The sequence below is a fragment of the Sparus aurata genome, chromosome 13 (assembly GCF_900880675.1).
Source record: "Sparus aurata chromosome 13, fSpaAur1.1, whole genome shotgun sequence".
Taxonomy (NCBI): Eukaryota; Metazoa; Chordata; class Actinopteri; order Spariformes; family Sparidae; genus Sparus; species Sparus aurata.
Genome location: NC_044199.1, coordinates 13,457,661 through 13,478,392, shown reverse-complemented (window position 1 = coordinate 13,478,392; position 20,732 = coordinate 13,457,661). Strand labels below are relative to the sequence as shown.

The following is a 20,732-nucleotide window of genomic DNA, read 5'->3' as shown; positions in this document are numbered from 1 at the left end:
GAATGAAAATTATTATCATATGTATTTTAAAAAATATATAATTAAGTGAAACAACTTGTTAAAACTTGGAAGAAGATACAAATGATATTTTGAACACCAAACTGCAGAACTGCACTGACCCAGTTCAAACATTCAAATGTTTCTCCTAGTTAATAAGATAAAGAATTATACATCTCTTTCCTGTAGTTAAATCTTACGTCAACACAGCATTTTAAACACATGTTTCACATGAATCCATAAAAGGACATAGTAAATAAATGGTAAATATAAAATATAGTAAATAGTAAAATATATTTTTTTTATCAAATTGTTAAAAAAAATGAATCAGTTCTTTAATGGATATTTATACTATCTGATGTTATTTACAGCGTAGGGTTATATATCCGTTGTAGCGTGTGAATAAGAGCCTGTCTAGGGAAAAAAATCGCACTCGTTTCCTGTCGTGCGTCCTCTTACCGGCTGCCGTAGTACGTACACCAAACCCACGTGGTCAAAATCAAAACATCATGGCGGCTGGTTTCAAGTAAGGCTGAGAAGTGTAGCTATTACAGCGAAAATAATACGTGTTATACATTGTATTGTCAGCCATGAACTGATTTGTCGTCAGGTCTGTTGATGAGCTGAATTTTGGGAAGTAAATTTGAATTCTTGACAGCGAGCTGTCAGACTTTTGTGTCCTGACGATGTTTGCCTATTTACACGTCCCGTTACTTTGACTGCTGGTTACAGAAACACCTCACTGTCCTGTTTGTCACTGAATAACAGGCGAATACTCACATCACCGCTAACTAACCACTGAATGTTAGTTTGAGACTGTAAACCAGCAGCTCCTCGTCTCTTCCTTCTTTCATTGTGAACTTGTTCCCCCTCCAGGACTGCTGAGCCTCTGGAGTACCACAGGAGCTTCCTGGTCAGTGATGAAAAACTGAATAATTGCCCACATTCACCCCGTGGTTGAGTAATTAATGAGTAACGATGTCCCGCTTGTCACCCATTTCATATTTTCCTCTCACCAGAAAGAAAACTGTCGCCCTGATGGCAGGGAGCTGTCAGAGTTCAGGACCACGACCCTGAACATAGGTGAGACACAGTACTGACCCGCACTTTACATTCATCACCCTGCTCTCCTCTGTAAGTCTACAATGAGGTCGTCCTCTCTTGTCCAGGGTCCATATCCACAGCAGACGGCTCGGCCCTGGTGAAGGTTGGAAACACAACGGTCATCTGTGGGATCAAAGCGGTAAGTGATTGTGAACACAGCCGGTAAGAGTCTGGACCATGGGCTTAAAAAATATTCCCCGATTTCTTGTGTTTGTTCACGTGCAGGAGCTGACAAACCCCACAGTGGAGGCCCCTGGGAAAGGTTACATCGGTGAGTACACTATGAAGGTCTCAAGTGTAGATTTGAAGCAAAGTACACCAGGAGGATTTGTACTTTCCCCACCCCCTTTCCCTCTGTTCTTGTTATAATGTAATTTAACAGATCTTAAATGAGCACTGTGTAGTTTTGGAGAAGAAATCCAAACTCCCAGCAGAATTTTAATATTTACAATATTAACGAGGTAATACTACTAACAAATCTAATAAGATTAATCTACTTTGATTGTATTTTTTATCTATGGATGCCATTCTGTTGAGTGAAAGTGATTATATATACAAGTGTTGTGTCAGGGATGCTGCTTTATGGTGATGCAGCAGCTTAATAGACAAACACAGACTGACTGCAGTGCTCTCTCCGTCCCTGCTCAGTGCCCAACGTGGACCTGCCTCCTCTGTGTTCCTCTCGCTTTCGGCCGGGACCACCAAGCGAGCAGGCGCAGGCCGCCAGCCAGTTTGTGGCCGATGTAATCGAAAGGTTCGAGAGACTTTAATATACATTGTTTCCATCTCGCAGCAGCATCGGCTGTGTGTTAACTGTGTTATGTTCATGTTGGTGTTGCAGCTCTGAAGTGATACAAACGGAGGACCTGTGCATCGAAAGAGGAAAGGTAAGTGCGGACTCGCGCTCGTCCACTGATCCCGTTGGATTGCTGTACCCATTGTGGGTCCTGATTCTGCTGGTTCTGGTTGTAGCTCTGCTGGGTGCTCTACTGCGACCTGATGTGTCTCGACTACGACGGGAACCTGTTGGACGCTTGTACCATTGCCCTGCTGGCTGCCCTGAAGAACAGTATGTGATGTTACAGCGATCACTCTTACAGAAACGGAAATGAAAACCCTGCAATTATTTGTTTTTGTAGCAATATACTGTGTTTTTTTTCCTATGATCGATCAGTACTCATTCCCTGCCTGATAATACATTATTGTTCCATAGTGCATACATCCACTTTCAGTAAGGCTATTCTTTCTGCTCTCCACAAAGAAATCTACCACACTGACTTCAGTTTCTCTGCTCCCCACAGCAAAACTCCCAGAGGTCACCATCAGCACAGAGACACCAGAGGTGAACTTAGCAAAGACACGTGGGCTGCATATTCACAAACATCCAGTCAGCGCCTCTTTCTGCGTCTTTGATGAGTAAGTGAACGATCGTCCAGCTCAGGATAAAAAAAAAACCAAACTGCATTCTGTGCGACGCGCCTCTTTTGTAACCCTGACGTGCTCTCCACGCAGCTCCATACTGATCGTAGACCCCACGGCCGAGGAGGAGAGCCTGAAGACCGCTCAGCTCACTGTGGTGACGGACGAGGAAGATAGACTCTGCACTGTACATAAACCAGGTCAGACACACAGCCTGTAATGATTTTGCCTCCCCGTGTGACTTTAGACACTGTGTGAGATCAATTTGTCAGACTTCACAAAGGAAAGAACATTAAGAACTCCCCATTGTCAGAAATACAGGGCTGAATAAACCGATCTAGCTTCTAGTATTTTTTGAAGAATACAAAGGTTGTAATTTTGTTTTTGCAATCGCTCCTGTTTGTCTTGCAATTCAGTAGTATACTGAAGCTTTTTGGCTTGATTTAATGTCTTATTTAGTCTTGTGTCTATGTAAGTCCTAAAATCCTTGGGTGCACTTGAATTTGAGGTGGTCAAAACAGAAATTGAACTCATCTTGATTTTCATAATGTTCCTAAACAGGGAACGTGCATGTGTAACGCAGCACAGTTGAGAATTGTAAAGGAAGTGAGACAGAATCAACCTTTACTCCAATGTCAAGTCCTCTCACTAGAAGAATGAGGACTTCAGTCCCTGTTACAACCGTAAATAATAAACTGTGCAGGACTGGAGCCCCTGAGGCATGTGAGCGATCGAAACTAATTATATAAACTGATGTATGGGGTTGAATGGAAAAGAAAACAAACGACACTGAAGCTTACGATCTTTCCCCCTGGCTCAGGTGGAACGTCGCTGTCGGGAGAAAAGCTGCAGGAGTGTATCAGCAGAGCAACAGCGCGGCAGAGAGAGATCCAGAAACTCATTGATAAAGTCACACGTAGTGTAAAGACGGCACAATAAAGAGCCTCAGACAACGCTTTTTTTTTTTTTTTATCTAAAAGCTGTATTTTCCACTGTCAATATATATTCTTTTTTTTTTTTTAATAACAATAAAACTGCTGACAAAGACTGCTTAAAAAATTATTTCTCAGTGTCCAGAAATGTCTCACACACTCACACACACACACTCACACACACTCGGTTGATGTCTCGTAAGAACACGCTCATGTCTCCTGAACTCATTAAAAGGAAAATGCCTTTTTTCAAAATGTGCTGTACAAAAGCAGGTACACAGTCTTGCATGTTGATCTTGAGTCCCCCGGTTGAGCCCTGTGACGGAAAAGAGAAGACTCCCGACAGACTGAGAGGTAGAGAGCTGCCCCCAGGCACTGCTCCGAGATCAGATTTGCATTTTCACATGTAACAGTTACTGTGGAGGATTTGGTGTCGATAAGCTCAGCTGTGATCCGTGCTTAAAGGGCAGTTTCTACCGGGTCGACCGAGCAGAGTCGGGCTCACGAGGGGGAATCCTCTGAGAATGTGCATTCACGATCCTCCTGGTCCACGGCGGGCCTTCCTGAAGGGGGCGATGTGTCTACGAGAACCGTTTCTTTTTTTCTTGTTTCGTCTCAAAAAATATCACTAAAGGTTCTTTTAAGTGTAGGGCGTAGGGCTCCCTGTTCTAAAAAAAAACCCCATCCTCTATGGCGGACACAGTTTTGGTTCTCCAAAACCTCTGACAACCAGTACATACAAATTTGTCAGCTAGAAAAAGACACACAGAAAGGACACAGAAAGTTTGTTTTTTTTTTGTCCGCAGTCTCCACAGTGAGGCAGACAAAGAGCACAGTATGGATCATTCACGTCCTTGTGTAGCTGGGGTGGGGCGGGGTGGGGTGGGGGTGGTTCTTAGTGTGATTTCAGTCTGTCATGACTTTGGGAGGGGCTGTGGCAGGCTCCTCTTCCTTTTACTTCTTGGCTGGCTGGCGGTATGCGGCTGTGGCGCTCCCCCCTGAGGAGCTGCTGCCCCCATAGCCATTTGCTGCTGCTGCATTTGGTGCTGTAAGAATTGCAACTGTCCGGTGCAGAAGAAAAAGATGAGAAACAAAACACATCAGAGGGGATTTTTGGTGTTGGCACAAGCAACATAATGCATGTTTTTGTCAGTTGGAGCTAAGATGTCTAAGCGTCTGCGGCGCGGTTAATAAAAGAGTTGAGCAGACTGACTGAAACTTGGAATCCAGATGTATCTACAGACGTGGCATGGGTTAGTGAAGCTGAACTTAAGCCTGGTACGACGTACAAGAGGAGTGTGCAGAGAAACACAGGAGAGTGGTTAATGGGATGCAGAGGGGAGGGTGGAGGAGGAGAAAGAGGAGGAGGAGATATAGATCGAGGGCAGGTTGGGGGTGTGTTGGGGAGTGAGGCAGGATACAGTCAAGCAGCACCAGTGGCGTTCTGGAGACAAATCATCGGCTGTGGTCCTGGCACGAAACACACATGCAGCTTAGCAACCGCGCTTTCTGCTCGGAGTAAGTCAGCAACTTCAACTGGGCACAACACTTCTTTTGAATCTCCTAACACCTCAGGATTCATGCTTACAGTGTGACAGCCTGTTATTTCTGATCTGTCAAGACGCAGTCAGCAACAGTTAAACAGTGTGTGTAGCCTTGGACAATATTTCAGATCCTGTCACCAAAACATGCCTCCCAGTTTCGACACGCTGTTAGTTGCTGCCATTGGAAGTGGTGCAAGCTCTGGTGTGTGGGTGTGTGGGTGTGTGTGTGTGGCTGCTGGAAGTACTGGGACTGCTGTGATCTTTGTCAGACAACATGTTAACCAAACATACAACACAAGATGGAGAGAATGGTGTGGATCTACAACAGAGAAAAATAAAATTCCACAAGGTTTCTTGATGAAAAATCAGACCTGGGGTGATACAGTTTCAACCACAACTATTCATATATATTTATACAACTTAAAAAGAAGCATATGGAATATATTCTCGGATTTCATTTATGATTATTTTCTGTACATAGACAGCTAAATTTAAGACTAGACTTCCTGCCTCTTGGTTGTATGCCTCTGCATACCAGTCAAGAGGCTGATTTCAGAATTTCTTTTTGTATAACATCATGCCGTCGCAGTGAAGTTGACCTCTGCCCTTTTGGATAGAAAATGTCATCACATCATAAAATGCCATCATGCATCCTTTTAGACATTTGTGTCAAATGTTGTTGTGATTATCATATGAATTGATGAGTAATGGCCCAGAATGCCATTTTTATTTAGGTAGCAATGACCTTGCCCTTTGACTCTGACCACCAAAATCTAATTAGTGGTGGAGTCCAAGTGGACGTTTGTGCCAAATTTAAAGAAACTGGCTGAAATTCAGCTTCTGATAAAATCCATTTTTATTCTGTGATGTACAGTAGACAATCCTATGCAAAGTGCTTTTTTGTATTCTATTAAAGGCTGTTTACATGCTTAAATGTTCAAATAACACATTACTTCATCAATAAAGTCTATTGCTGCAGCAGCTTTATTTTCCCTCTTTCTGAATGCTCCGTTTGAGTGACTGTGTCTTTACGGCCTTTTTCTCCTGCTCTGATTGGTCAATTCTCACAGGCCTGAGCAGGCTGCTGGCTGTGCAGCTGTGGTTGGTGACTGTATAGTTGTGACATCAGATGCTTACGGAAGTCCTAACAACTTGTTTAAAAAAAAACTTACGAAAGTATATATATATATATATATATATATATATATATATATATATACTTTCGTAAGTTTTTTCGTAAGTATATTTTCTCATTTATTAATGAAATGTGAGAGTTGCCATATGTTATAGTTTAAAGGCACAATATGCAATATGTATAATCTTAATCTAAAACATTTATAGATTAAAGTTTGATGTTAGGTCAAAGATGTCTATGTATGATGTTGCAGAGGTATCTACTGAAGTTTGCATGCTAACCAGCTAGCCACGGGCCTGAAAACCTCTTTCTTCCAGCAGCCCAAAGGTCCCGCACCAGCTGTGTAAACACCAGCACTCTGGCTAGCTGCACAGCTAACTGGGCTGACCAGCTTACAGTAGCTACAGTCACGAACAGAATACAGTTAGCAGCAGCTACTTGGTGATGTGCTGCCACAACTTGCTGGGAGTATGAGTTCAGCAGGTGGCCAATTCTTACATATTGCATCTTTAATGCCTTTATTTATTTATTATTATTGTTATTATTTTTTTTACAATTTTTACAACTTTTACATTTTATTTTAGATGTATGTACGCTTTCAGTATTTCAGACACTGATTCTGAAATGTGACCCAGGTCTGATAAAAACACTAAACTTATGTGTGTAAAGATGTTCCTATCTTTTTAAGACTTTACTAAAGTGTATTATTGAGTTAATATAGCACAACACCTGCCTGCTAGATAAAAGCATGGAGGGTTGGCTAATTAAATCTAGTCTCAGTGGCCTACAGACATGTATGTGTGCATGTAGATGTTAAAGTTGCTGTATTACTTGGATCTGTGGCTGGTGCTGCTGCTGAAGCCTTGGAGAAGGCAGCGGGGGCCCAGACCCGTCCAGCCCACAGCCCAACTGGGACAGCACTACGGGGGAGGGGGGTAGGAGGAGGGAGAGAGGGAGCCCCAGAGGGAGGGATGTGACGGCCAGAGGGAGGGAAGCAGAAGAAGGAACGCAGTGAAGTATGAAGAGAAAAAAGGCACATGGAGGAAAAAGGGGGGATATTGAGGCATTTGAGGGGGGGGGGGGGGTGGAAGTGGAGTTTCAGCACACAGGGAAAGACATGAAATGAAAGAAAGAGGCAAAGAGCACAGGTAAACGACCGTGTGCGTGGGCATTTTAAAGTGGATTAAGCGCAAATAGTATGAACGAGGGTGGAAAGGTGTGAGTGAGCAGGAGGACAGGGAGAAAGTGCAGGTGGGAAAGAAATAAGGACGGGGGCAAAAAACAGAGGAGGAAAAAAAAAAGAAGAATGCAGCAGAGAAGAAGGGGAAGTTGAGTCTCTCCTGTCAGTTGTTACATGCTCCACTGAGAGGAACAATGGCTAACTACAGTAAAATGATCATTGACAGAGAACTAATGTACAGTCATTACAATAATGAACACATTAGTAAATCTTCTTGTATTAGTACCAGTTAGTGGCATGGTGTCAGTTTGTTTGGTTAATGGACTGAACAAAGAGAAATGTTTAAGAGAACATTGTGTGGATTTAATGTGTATTTGTGTGAAGGCGTGTGTGTGTGCATGTGTGTGTGTGTGTGTGGGAGGGTCGTACCTGCTGCCTGTGGAGACATGAAGCCTCCGACTCCAAGGTTGATGACCGCCGTTTGCTGGTTTCCTAAACTTTGATCTGTCCCCTGGTCGCCCTGCAAGGACAGGTCGAAGGTAACACAAGACGGTGAGGTCATCACACACCTGTTCACTGCCATCACAAAATGCTTGGACTGTGAGTAGAAATGTTTACAGTGAAGATTTATAGCACAAAAACAAGTTGTAAAAATGTATAATAAAAGGCTTAAAATAAAACTCTGACATTGCTCCTGCTTATTTGTGCAATCATATTAATTTGCTCTGTTTAAAGACCTCAACCCTTTTTCCTTCAAGTAAACAGGCATTTATTTAGAACAACATAAGATTTGCACATAATCAGAGGCACAAAGACAAATAACACTATAAGAATTAAGTTCTTCAGAACTAAATAAGCCTCTTGGATGAACGGTGGATCAGCTTCAAACACCGAAACAATTCCAGTTGCCTACGATATAAGAATAAGAATTAGAATGATCTCGATGACTGAGAACCTTCATCAACAACACATGAGACCGTTCTGACAGAATGAGTTTTGCTTGTAGTCAGCACCTACATTACATCTGACATACCTGGGGTTTGTATTCACATCAGTTGCACTCAGAAACTGTGGGGGGCGCCAAATTGCACAAAATCGCAATTTCCAAAATGTTGCTTTAAAAATTGGTTTGAAAAGCTGATGCTGATTTTGGATCATTTTATCTGAGTGTTCAGTCACTCGACTGTTATGAGGTGATTGATTTTCCTGTAAGTCTGGGCTTTGACTGGGTCACCGGAGAAATGTTCAAATTAATTTCCGAAAGTCATATTTGCCAATACACTTTGGTCATTGACCATACATCCCTGCCCAACCATTTATTTTTTTATTACAGCAATATCTTCCTTTTGGACTTCTGGACACTAACAGGTCATAAAGCATAGTGTTGCATAAAGTGTTGCGAAGTCTGTAATGACTGTTAAATGACTCTCTGTCACAGTGGTCCTGTATTTTTTTTTTTTCCTGATTAGGATAAGATGGTCAGTTTATTTGATAAGTTATAGTGACAGATTTCTGTGCTTTTGTGACCTCTGAATACTTCAAAACGTGTTACATTTTATTCCAGATGTAGTTCTCTGGAGAGTTCATAGTTACGTTTTTGTTACTGCATTATTAAACTCCAAAAACAGATTTAGTCCAGCATTATTTGTAATGTTCCTTCGTTGCTGCTCCGACTACTGAATGTACGAATCACCATCAAATTATATTAATATGGTTCTTGAGACTGTGCGTGTGTCTCACCGTCTCCCCCTGCTGTTGAGGACTGGAAGTAGCCGACTGACTCTGCTGTGGGGAGAACTGTGACAGCTGCTGCTGCTGCAGAGAGTTAAAGATGAGAGGACCAGTGGGGATCTGGAGATGTAAAACACAAACCCAGCAACAAACAAAAAGCAGGGGGCGTAACAGACGAGGAGGAGATGAGGACGAAGGAAGGGTTGGAGATGGAGAGATGACAGGTGGGGGGGAGGATGCACAAGGGGACATGAGGAGAGGTAAACGGGAGAATTAACACAGCAATCGAACAACACAAGGTAACGCGACCATTGCCACCATAAGAATATCAAAATATAACTACTTGATAAAGGGTCATCAGGAAAAAGGAAGTGTGAGGAATCTGAGCTGTGCAGCTGTTTCACACACACAGCTCACTGCTATTTGGGGTGTGTTAACACAGGTGCAGGATCAGGACGAGTCGAACAAAGACGCAGTGCATGCTACTGACGGTGTTAAACAGACTGACTACTGCAGAGTCATACCTGTAGTAGGTTCAGTGGTCTCAACGCAGCGCTGCTGTTCAGGCCAAAAGGACTCCCTGCAACACAAACCACACAGTTATAGTCAGCAGACAGAATAATATGGACAGAGATTTTTCCTTTCTATATGAGCTTATGTGTTTTTTATTAGATATACTGGATTTGAACTTACATTATTTAATCGCACCATTACTGTGCACTGGAAACCTCTTGTGCTTTCTATTTCCATTACAAATTTCTGTTTATTTGTGCAAATGTCTTTTTCCCCCACTGAAAAACACCCAGCCAGTTTCTTTCTTTGAATTGCTTCTCATGGTCTCTCTTTAAATAATACAACTTTTTGGAAGTTTTTCCTTAGGGAGGCTGAGCTGAGTCTTGAAATTTGGGGGTAAAAGAGCTGAAACAATGAAGATGTTAATTTGTCGGATTCCTGGAGCAGTCAATAAATTACGTGGTATGGGACCTGTGCATATGCTCTTGTATCTCAGTATCGGAAAAACATGAATTAGGCGTTAGTCATTTGACTCCACACCAGTCACAGTAATTGGCAGTCTCTTACCAGTCTGTGCTGCTGACTGCATGGTGGGCATCAGCCCTCCAGGTGGCAGGATTCCACTCAGGTTAAGACCTGGACCCAGCATGGGGTTGGATCCGCTCATCAAGGTCTGAGGACTGCTACACAGGCACAACAGTACCGGATGGTCAGGAAAAAGTGACCGTGACCAGCAAATAACAGTCCAGCATTACAAAAGATTCGCTTACCACACGGAGCTGACCACGTTGATGAAATTGAGCCCGGCCGGGTTGGCCATGACCTGCGACGAGGTGGTTCCCGTGGTGATGGACGTTCCCATGGTGGGCAGGGGAATGGTCATGACGGGCAGGGGCTGGCTCAGGGCCAGCTGTTGCTGGGCGAAGGGCGTGAGGAGGGCAGGCTGTGACTGGCTTTGAAGCATGGGCGGGTCTGAGGGGGTGGGGGTCACAGACAGAGGAGCGGAGAGTGGGTCGGCGGGGTGTGGGGTCGAGCATGGCGTGTTGGTGGGTGTGGGCGTGGATGGCTTCGGAGTCCCCGATCCTAAAGTGCCAAAACGGGACAAAACGTACAAATTCATTATTTTTTTCCCCTTACCTTTTAGCAGGTGATTACGATTTGTAAGGAACATGTTAACATGATGACAATTTATGCTCATTTTATCAATTTGGGACTTGGTTAGGTGATTAAATGGCTAAATGGATGCTAAATGGTAGAACACACAAGGCTACAGGGAAATGTGCTCATATTGATGCAATGTGCTTGACACGTTCTGGACACATCTCTCTTTCCTATTTATTAAGACCTGGAACCTTGTTCAGTTAATTTTTCATACTGTGCCAAAAAAATCAAAATCAAAACCAAGATCTGGAAAACTTGAGGCTCGAGAAGAGCTGATGTAAGTTGTTCCAGTACAACTCATTCCCACTAATGTGACTGATGAAATCGAGCAGCCCAATAGTTAGTCAGACTCGGCTGTACTCACTCTGTGTGGAGCCCATAGGAGAGAGGGAGGCAGGCGACAGCAGGCCCACCTGGCCCAGCTCCATGGAGTGCTTCCTGTTCAGAGACTGGCTTTTGGCTGGAGGGGGCGTAGGACACTTGAGTAGACCACTGGTGGTTTGTGAACTATATGGATTACCTAATTTATAAAAAAGAAAGAGAGGGGTTGAGATTCGTACTGCAATCTTTTAATCATCAAAAACAGGCAGCAGTATAGCTAAACAACAAATGGTAGATGCGAAAATATATAGTTTGCCCCTCGATGTGATCCTTCGCCTGTACCTGACCTCGGTATCGCCCAGCAGTCTTAATGCTAGCCATGAAAGGAAAAACCCACCTCTGACAGTTATGATGCTGCTAGACTTAATTAAACTATAATGTTTGATGATGTCCAGGAGTCTGTTTATGTTGCCATTTATGGCTCGGTCGCACTCGTTTTCCACCAACCTGTCTTGTCCACTTTGGTTTATAATTGTCTACAATCTCCAGAATTCCTTCAAACTAAGCCCACGCGACAGGGTGTGAATTTGGGTCCTTCAGTTCTGAAATATTAGACCATAGATGGCAATAGCGGGAGATTTCCTTTTAACCCTTTCCCCTTCTTTCTCTGATTGCTTTCTAAATACTTCTCTTAGAAATCCTGTAGGCGCACAACATGTTCATGCTTCGTTTTTGCGAGGTGTACCTGAGGAGCTGCCTCCTGATCCTGAAGGCAGTTTGATAGGAGGGGGTCTGTGCTTCACCCCTTTTCCTAAAACAGACGTCTGGACCAGTGGAGAAATACCATCACCCTGCAGATGACATTTAGCGGAGTTTGTTAGCCACCATCTGTGTGCTCATTAGGCTTAATATACTTAACTCTAAAAATAAACGTTCATTTTATTAAGGAAAGAAATATCAAAAAGGATTAAGATGAAGCCTCCCCAATCATTCAAAACATCTTTACCTCCATCTATGCCAGGCAGTACTCACCTCATCTTTGCTGGGGGAGGGAGGCCCCTGTCCCACGCTGCCTGAGTTATGGGACATCTTGACCTGACACTTTACGTCTCTCTCATACACTCCTTTGTACTGAGTAAGAAACCTATAAAACAGACATTACACAAAAATGTATTCTCCATGCTCTCCAACGCCATAAAAAACTGCGTGTGTCAAAGGATTGGTGACTCACCGGTCTGCGTCGATCTTTGAACCTATGAGGAAGCTGTGAACGAGACAAAAGAGACCGTGAATTCAGAGCAGCATTTTCTCAAATTAAGTTGTGGATGCTGAATTTGTCTCACGGATCGTCCTTACGGTGGATGTATGAGCTTTAGGTCTGTGCTGTCCTCCTCCGCTTTTGGTTCTTTAGCACAGTAGATCTTCCCATACACCAGTGGGTCTCCCATCGACTGGAAGATAGACACCTTGGTCCTCTGGGCTTGGCCCCCGACTTCACACTCAAATGTGTAGTCATCCACAACTTCCTGTGCAACAAAGTGAACAAAGACAGCTGAATGGAAGAGCATGCAGCGTCGAGCTTAGTGGTGTCATGTTTTTAGCATCCTTTACAGACTCACTGCGTTTGCCAACTTTGAAACATAGATATGTACTTTCATTGAGCTTTTCCTTGCAAAATTAGCATGTTTTTCAAAAGTATTTATCTATTAATGGTTAACTGTGTAATGACTTTTGTTTTTGGCTCCCGTAGCGAGAAATGTTATAGAGCTGCGGCAGTACATGTCTAAACAGACCGCTGGAAAAGTATTGCTAACGTGGGCTCCATTAATATTTTTTTCACTTTAGTCAATATCAAAGAAAGCAATACGAGATGCAGTCAGAAAAGGAAGAGGATGAAAAGATGGGCTAAAAAAGCTTAACAAGCTAGCTAAGGTTACAGACTAGTGGAAAATGAGGCCATAAATATTTATATCCTCTCATCCATGAGTAGATCCAGTTTTGTTCTGCCCAGTGATACATTTAGCTGGCATAGGTCAGTAGAAAGAAAACAGTTCTGCTCACAACAAACAAGAAAAGAGACATTGCTGTTGAGATTTTCAAATGTATTTCTTTGATCAGGGTTCGTACACATTTTTCAAGGTCAAATTCAAGCACTTTTCAAGCACTTTTAAGGGTCATTTACAAAATTTTCCAGCACCTTATCGCTGGGGTAAAATACATATCTACAGGAATATATATACTCATGATTATTTATTTTTACTTTTTATCACAATTATGTACATTGTATTATGCTGTAAACTTCTAAAATGATGTTTCATAATAGCAAAAACTTAAGAAATTAAAGGAGAACACAAAGTTTATCCAAAAAAAGGGAAGCCACTTGGCGTTCTTTAGGTACATTTGCAGCGAGACAAAGAGAGACCTGAGATCACCCTGTAATTTTCTTTTTTGACATAAACTTTTATAAGCTGTTTGCTTATTCATCAAAGTTTATTAATATTGAACGTGTCATCAGTCCAAATTGCATCAAATTCACCTTGTCCTCAGCCATCCTTCTCTATTGCTACCAGGCTGCATGTGTGATGGTAAACACAAACACTGATTTTATTTCTGCTTGTAATAAGCAAACTATCCAGTCTGATCCCAGTGTTGCCAAGACACAGAGTTATAATGTCAAGCACTTAAACTAAAATCCAAGCACTTTTCAGACCTTGAAAACACAACATTGAAATTCAAGCACTTTCAAGGATTTCAAGCACCCGTACGAACCCTGTTTGATGCTTTGAGCACCACAAATCGAGTGCCATCTAGTTCCGTTATATTTGGGAAAAGTCAGAGATCTCTATGGCAGATATCTCAAGAACTGTGCAACTCACACCTAAACAATCCAAATGAGAGCCTACCAGGAATCCTAGCACCATTGTGCATCTCAACAGTACAATAAAATACAACACAATAGGTGAATTAAGCTTCAGATTTGGCCTCCAAGAGGAAAACTAAGTATTCATAATTTGGGGGTGGACTGGCCTTGCCTTGGGACTAGCCTGTGCATGACACCACCTGTTTTACATTCTAGCACCCAGAAAATATGAGCCTTTGTCTCACTGACTGGGATGAAGTACACTGGAAATATGCGAAAAAGAGTCCAGCACCATTTATAGACAGAAACAATGACCCTGACACGGTCTGTGTGCAGACAAGAATGGTCTCTCTCTTTTTTTTCCAGAGCAGCAGAGGCATGTCTGAAATTCAAAAATGTTCCACATAGAAGACATTTTTGTGGTTCATCAAAAATGTGTTTTTTTTAAAAGTTAATCACTTATTTTCTGACTAAGAGGCTGTGCGATCATTTGCACAATGGAAGCTGGCAACAAGGTCCCATTTGTTATCTATGTAGGATTAAATAATTACACTAATACCTACCCCTGCTTGTTACTAAGAGCAAATAGCCATCATTGATCTGTATCATGTGTTGTGAGTGTTAAGGCTCATGTCAGACTTACCTCAGGAGGCCAGATCACAGTAGTTGGCTGAGAGTCCTCCAACTGCAGAGACTTCTCCACCACAGCATACTTTTCCACCTAGAGCAACACACAAACAAGTCCATTCGTTGTGTTATGCCCTACAATATAACCGCTGGATTAGAGTTGAGTGGGTGTCAAGTGGTGCTGGCTCCAGTTTGTGAGTAACAGTGTTACAGAGGAGCAGTTGAGCTACTTACATCAATTTCCTTCGGTATGGTTAGTTGGCAGTTGCTCTGCTTCCACATGTCAACACACTGCAGGCGATGACAGCCGGGACAAACGGCAGAGAAAAACATAAAGCGGTATGAGCAAAAAAACAGTGAGAGAGAACTGTGACAGCATTCAGTGACCTATACTAAAGTGGGTTAAGAGGTTTTTTTCCTGAACAGTAGTAAACAATAAATGGAAAAGAGGCAGAAATGAAAAAAAAACAGCGTGTTCTGACCTATCATTTTAACGAAATGCATGAAAGAAAAATAGAACACATTTTTAACTTGGCTGAACACAATCGTGGGAGGCAAGTTTCAGGTCTCATTTCAGTGTGATTAATGTTTTTATAGATAGACAGGTGGGTGGACAAACGGGCAAATTGTTTTCGTTTTTTATTTCTATTTGATCTCCTGTAGAATGCCTGTTTTGATTGCTAATCAGTGATACATTTATAGTGCAGAAATATTTGAATTGAAAATAACTGCAGTTATTTCAAGAGTTTCCCGCTGCAAAACATTGAGTCAAAACTGATACTATCCTTGTTTTATTTGACTGGGCATATAAGACACGCCTCCTTCTAATGGATTTTAGTGCTCCTTCCATTTATATTAATATCTTTTAGCTGCCATGTCATGTGACCCACCTGTTGGTATCTGTTCACTGATCACATTAGAAAGCTCTTTTGCGTAATAATTTTTGTCGTCACTTTTTCCATCATGCTCTGTGCCCTTTTCTGTCTGCCCTCAAAATATTGATCAAAAACTGGAATCCTGATTTTACCATGCACAGGACACACATTTTCTAGCCTGTGCCACCTTTGTTTTTTTCATCTTATTAACACATTGGTATGTTGACTACTTACGTTTCCGATCTTTGAGATCTTCAGGTCTATGACAGGAGCAGGTTTCCTCTCCTTCCTCCTCTGTAGGTAGTCGTAGAGTCGTAGCTGCGGTGGCATGGGCAGATGGGACAGCTCCTGCTGCCTGTTCAGTGCAGCTCTAGAGTGCCTCTTGAAACACCTACAATGCAAAAAAAGAACCGTCTTGAAATGATCTAAGGCTTTGCTTCATTCACTGACTCATTCACGGTAACAAAGCTTTTATTTTGACATCTTAAGAAAAACATTCATGAATGATTTTTTTTTTTCTCCCTGGCATGACTAAATTCAAAGTAAGCTGACTGGAGAGTATTTGAGTGGATTCAGTACCGTTTCATGGAGCGAGTGTTCATTTTCTGTTTGTTGTAGAGCAGGCGGTTGGCTGTGCAGGTGACAGAAATGGAGGGATCCAGGCACAGAGGTTCAGCTGTGGCCAAAATCAACTGACTCTCCAGCTGCAATTTGTCGTCCTAAGGAAAGAGACACAGATGCTACAGAGAACACTTGCGCAATGTGCTGCAGCTAAAAGGACTCAAGACACACAAGCAAGGATTGTCTACTATTATGGTCAAGATAATCTGTATTAGCTGAAGCAATGTTGATGTATTACACTCCAAAAAAATAGCACTTTAATATAATTTAAATTTGCTGCAAAAGCGGTGCAGTATCTAAATATATAAGCTAGAAAACATGATACTTTACCTGTGTCCACTTGTGGTGGTCACTGGTCATGGCATGGACATCACAGATCAGAGTCTACAGGGCAAAACGACCACAATTCCAGGTCAGAACAAACTTGCGCAAATGGCATCAAGTCTTCTCATTAGCTTGCATAATGAGAGGTTCTCCAATGGTTTACCTGCATGGTTGGCCGCAGCAGGATGTGTCTGCTCTGATAGGTGGGCATCTTGGTATTACCAGACTGCCTGTAGTCTCTCACCTCTACTATTACACAGCCACAGTGGAAGATGTTCACCTGAGAAACATTGCAAGTGGAGGATGTCACCCAACACACGATACAAAAAGGGAGATTACTAACAAAGAAGAAACAACTGATGAGAATATAAATATAGTAGAATATAATCCTGTTCTCTTTATACATTTAAGACATACATTCCTAACATGACTGGCGCATGCAATACCGTAAACTCACATTCAAATCACTTTTAACTAATTTCAGACTTGCAGTTTGTTGGCTGTGCTCAGATTCAGGGACAATTTTGATACAATTGTCCCGTGGTTTATTTGCATGTCAAAATTCAGAAGTCCTCCAAAGTTGTTAACAAGTGCCATGTGAGGGCACGCTGTTCTCTCACTGGTTAGAAATTTTCCAAGAGATTTTCCGTCAATGCTGCCCCCTCTTCCTCTTTTTCTTTTTCATTATCAAGCAACAGAAGTCCAAGCGTCTGCCACCGGGGATGGGCTTGAATGTGTGCATACCAACAACTATTGCATGATGCATCTGGTAAACTTGATTCAATTTTGTTTAATCATCAGAAAAATGCACAAGCCAGTTTATTTGGATGGGGGGGGGGTTGATTAAGTTCTGACTGCAAACAATCAACAATATTGCCAGATTTCGAGTGGAAGCGAGCCAATACCACCCTCTCTAGGCGTTCTCAGCCCCGTCTGTTTTGCTCTGCATCCAAGTGGGATTGCTGTTTTTGCATATTCTTAAAGGAACCGGACCTCTGGGTTAAAAATGCTCCAGGTTTTAAAAAAATGCTCCAAATAGGCTGGGTAGGAATACACCCTTGCATTTACTCTCACGCTATTTTCTGGAAATCTTAAAAGCAGACTGGGGTTTGTTTTAGTTTTATATATTCCAGAGTTATCTCTATATTATATTTGTATGTTCTCTTATAACTTCTAATATTAAGGATTTGTGTATGTTTGACTCCAATCTCAATAAAATGTTAAAACAAAAGAAAAACACATCAAATTCTTCTTAATCATTTATGTGAGCACATGTGTACTTCTGTACATTTAAATATGTGCACACAAACCTGTGATTTCTCCAAGAGATCCACCAGAATTGGAGGCAGCTCCTCGGCATCTAGGTACTCCAGCAGTTCTCCTTCTTCATATGGCAGACGGATGGTTTCAGAATCTAGGAAGCGAAACAAGGTAAGAATGCTGCAGATAAGACTATTGTGGTGCACAGTTTAGAACCGGGTTGCGCTGGTATTTGCTTAATCGTCTCCTCTTACCAGATCCATTTTTGCCCCTGAGCATTAAAGAGTAGCCTTCATTCCCAGGGTACAAGTTGACCACCAGACATGACACGGACTCCTGAGACACCAGCTTCTCCAGTAGATTCACATTTCTCCTCAAATTCTTCAGGAAAAACAACAAACAAATAAAGTGCACGAAAGATACAAATCCTTGATATTAACAGCAACAGAAATCTCGCATGGCTATAACCATGCCAACTCGATGCAAGTAGCTTACCACCCACATTTACTTTGAGTTTAAGCTGTAAGGTAGTGGTTTAACATGCTTGAATAAAGGAAAACTGAACAGATGAGGGTTGTTTTGTAAAATTAAATGTATGATTTGCCAGTGCACATATATGTTGGCCTATGTTAGATTTTTTTTAAAGAAATGATTAGAATAATAATATAATTTGTATCAGATATTCTGTGAATGCAACTTGTAAACTGTGATTTGTTGCTCTTTTCTGCACACAAGACATCTATTGCATGTCTGTCCGTCCTGGGAGAGGGATCCCTCTGTGGCTTTTCCTGGGGTTTCTTCCCTTGTTTTTTTTTTTAACCCAGTTAAAAGGGTCTTTTTTTTCCATCAACATGGCAAGTTTTCCTCAATTGAATCGAGGGTCTAAGGACAGACGATGACGTTCACTGTACGGATTGTAAAGCCAATTGAGGCAACGTGATTGCGATTTTGGGCTCTAGAAATAAAAATTCTATTGATTAGAATAGAAAGCAGAAGTGACTGCTTTTAAGACTTTGGTGGACGTGGATCTTACACTCTCACTGTTGATATGCAGTTTTTACAGTTTATGGTTTGGGCAGAGTCTAGGGTTAATTTAGCACCAATTTTATGCAGGAATTTTGACAGTATTACCCAAATAACAAATAGATCTAGACAATTTTAGTTGTCCACTGCAGTAAATGAACAATAAACAATGCAGGAGCTGGATTGCACACAATGTTCTGAACCCATTAGTTATAAAAAAAAAAAAAAAAAAGACATGCACTGTTTCAAAACCGTTCCATCCCACAGACCTAATTCTTACTACACATTCCTGCAGACTGGATTGCTCTGAATTTGTCTGCACACCGGTAATTATCAAGTCATAAATGAGGGTCAAGTTGCATAACAACACAAACCTTTAACTCTGGCTCCTTCTCACATTCCTCCATGTACAGCTCATAGAGCTTCTGATACAAACTCTTCCTCCCGCCGGATGAGATTCGTCTTTTGGCTGGTCGCTGTCGAGCACTTTCAACAATGTACTGAATGACAGATGACACACTGTATTATTGCATGTATAGACATATTGCACAGGTGTACATGTGAGAACAAGTGATTCATTCATCTTCCTGCAACACATACGATTGAAATGCCAGCTTTTTTAAATTTATTTTTTTACCTCGGCTCGATCCAATGCATATTCCAAAACTTGTTGCTTTGGGGAATGAGAGCAGAACATGAGATAGATCAGTCACGATGGGGACCTCCAACATTAGAGACAGAATAGATCACGCTGTGCAAATCCCTAGTGAGGATTCTGGTTGGATTCTTTACCTCATATAAAACTTCACTGTGAACATATACCACATATGCAGAGATGCATGACCTCAAAGAGAGTGAACTCACCATTGTGGTCCACCGCCAGCTGCAAGGCGAGTGACGGTAGACGATGCTGTCCTTTCTGCCCCACACTGTCACCTTCTTATAGTGACCATTCACACCCTGCACGGCGACACAGCAGACGAAAGCGTTACTGCGAGCAGCACGGCCCAAAGGAAAAACACAAGATGACACACAAATGAACACAGATGCAGATGCTCCGTGTGGCTGGCGGGTTATCGGGAGAGGCGCCGATGCCAAACAGGCTGGCTGGCACTCAGTCAAGGTGCCACACACAAAACAGCTAAGAAGACTGACGAGCCAAACAGTTTCGTCCAAGTTGTCTCATCCTCAGCTTATATCTCAAACGCGCCTGCAAGTTAAACAAATGCACGGCGCGCCTCGGAGTCGATAGAGCTGTGTGGCGCGGGTTAGTGAACTCCAGTGACTGCGAGCCCCAGCGGAGAGAGTGGCTGAATAGCAACAAGCTCGTTGATGCCTGACCGTTGAGGCTAACGCGGCTAACGTTAGCATGCTAGCTTGTTCCTAGTGGGCAAGCTGTAAGTTACCAGCAACGCTAACGATGTTACGTCGCCCGAGACGCAGGGCGACAGAGCGACGTCAATGTCGGCGAGCAGGGTGGACTTGCCTTCTGGATTGCATAGCGGTCGACTGTAGCTCCGATCCGAGAAAACGAAATGAAATTGAAATATCGGTGTCTTCATTGAAAAAAAGTCGGAGCAGCAGCCATTTTCTTCCAGTGTGACAACAACAGCTAAACTTCCGGTTTTCGGCAGAGGTGGGCGGAGCCACGCTAAAGTGCCTACTTTACTACTGATACTTGATGGATGGCTGCTGGATGGAGACAACTTTCTGCACGCTGTGTCTGTGAAATAACAGGCCGGACTCTTTCTCTAGGAGGATGTACATATTTCTACACTATGTTCAGCTCATTTTCTGCCACAACTTCTCAGCAACAGTTTGAAACTGCTTCTGAACTGAGGCCATTAGGCCAAACAAATCAATATATTTTACTGTTAGCGTAAATTATGATAGCAGTTGATGATAGCAAAACAACAACAACAACAACAACAACAACAACAACAACAACAAGGTAAGTTAACTAACACACACATTATAGTTCTTAGTAATGGAGAAGCAGTTGCAGATACAGGTCTTGATCATAAACCTGGATTGAAACAAATTTCCCCATCTGCGGGACATTAAAGGATTTCTGATTCTGATTCTGATTACTCTAAGTTTACCAT

At 42.4% G+C, this 20,732-nt stretch overlaps 2 protein-coding genes across 3 annotated transcripts; one reads left to right on the top strand and one right to left on the bottom strand.

Annotated features, from left to right (window-relative positions):
• The first annotated feature begins 432 nt into the window (after window positions 1-432).
• Window positions 433-3,567, top strand: exosc8 (exosome component 8). The gene is made up of 11 exons (XM_030438633.1): window positions 433-523; window positions 874-910; window positions 1,017-1,080; window positions 1,167-1,240; window positions 1,327-1,372; window positions 1,750-1,855; window positions 1,943-1,988; window positions 2,074-2,170; window positions 2,403-2,517; window positions 2,614-2,720; window positions 3,341-3,567. The coding sequence occupies exons 1-11, from the start codon at window positions 507-509 to the stop codon at window positions 3,457-3,459; spliced, it is 828 nt and encodes a 275-aa protein (XP_030294493.1). The 5' UTR covers window positions 433-506; the 3' UTR covers window positions 3,460-3,567.
• On the bottom strand, window positions 3,477-20,255 carry supt20 (SPT20 homolog, SAGA complex component). Of its 2 annotated transcripts, XM_030438631.1 has the most exons (24): window positions 20,114-20,255; window positions 19,492-19,587; window positions 19,265-19,300; window positions 19,002-19,127; window positions 17,859-17,985; window positions 17,655-17,758; window positions 16,508-16,624; window positions 16,351-16,404; window positions 15,979-16,118; window positions 15,634-15,790; window positions 14,759-14,815; window positions 14,541-14,618; window positions 12,394-12,563; window positions 12,269-12,301; window positions 12,070-12,181; window positions 11,783-11,888; window positions 11,081-11,236; window positions 10,326-10,638; window positions 10,123-10,238; window positions 9,567-9,622; window positions 9,052-9,162; window positions 7,741-7,831; window positions 6,963-7,051; window positions 3,477-4,513 (listed from the first exon to the last, which is right to left on the bottom strand). In XM_030438631.1, exons 2-24 carry the CDS (start codon window positions 19,492-19,494, stop codon window positions 4,367-4,369), a joined length of 2,499 nt encoding a protein of 832 aa, XP_030294491.1. In that variant the 5' UTR covers window positions 19,495-19,587; window positions 20,114-20,255; the 3' UTR covers window positions 3,477-4,366. The 2 variants fall into 2 exon arrangements, with proteins under 2 accessions (XP_030294491.1, XP_030294492.1); XM_030438632.1 differs by lacking the exon at window positions 6,963-7,051 and having other exon boundaries at window positions 20,114-20,254.
• Between the last annotated feature and the right edge of the window lie 477 nt (window positions 20,256-20,732).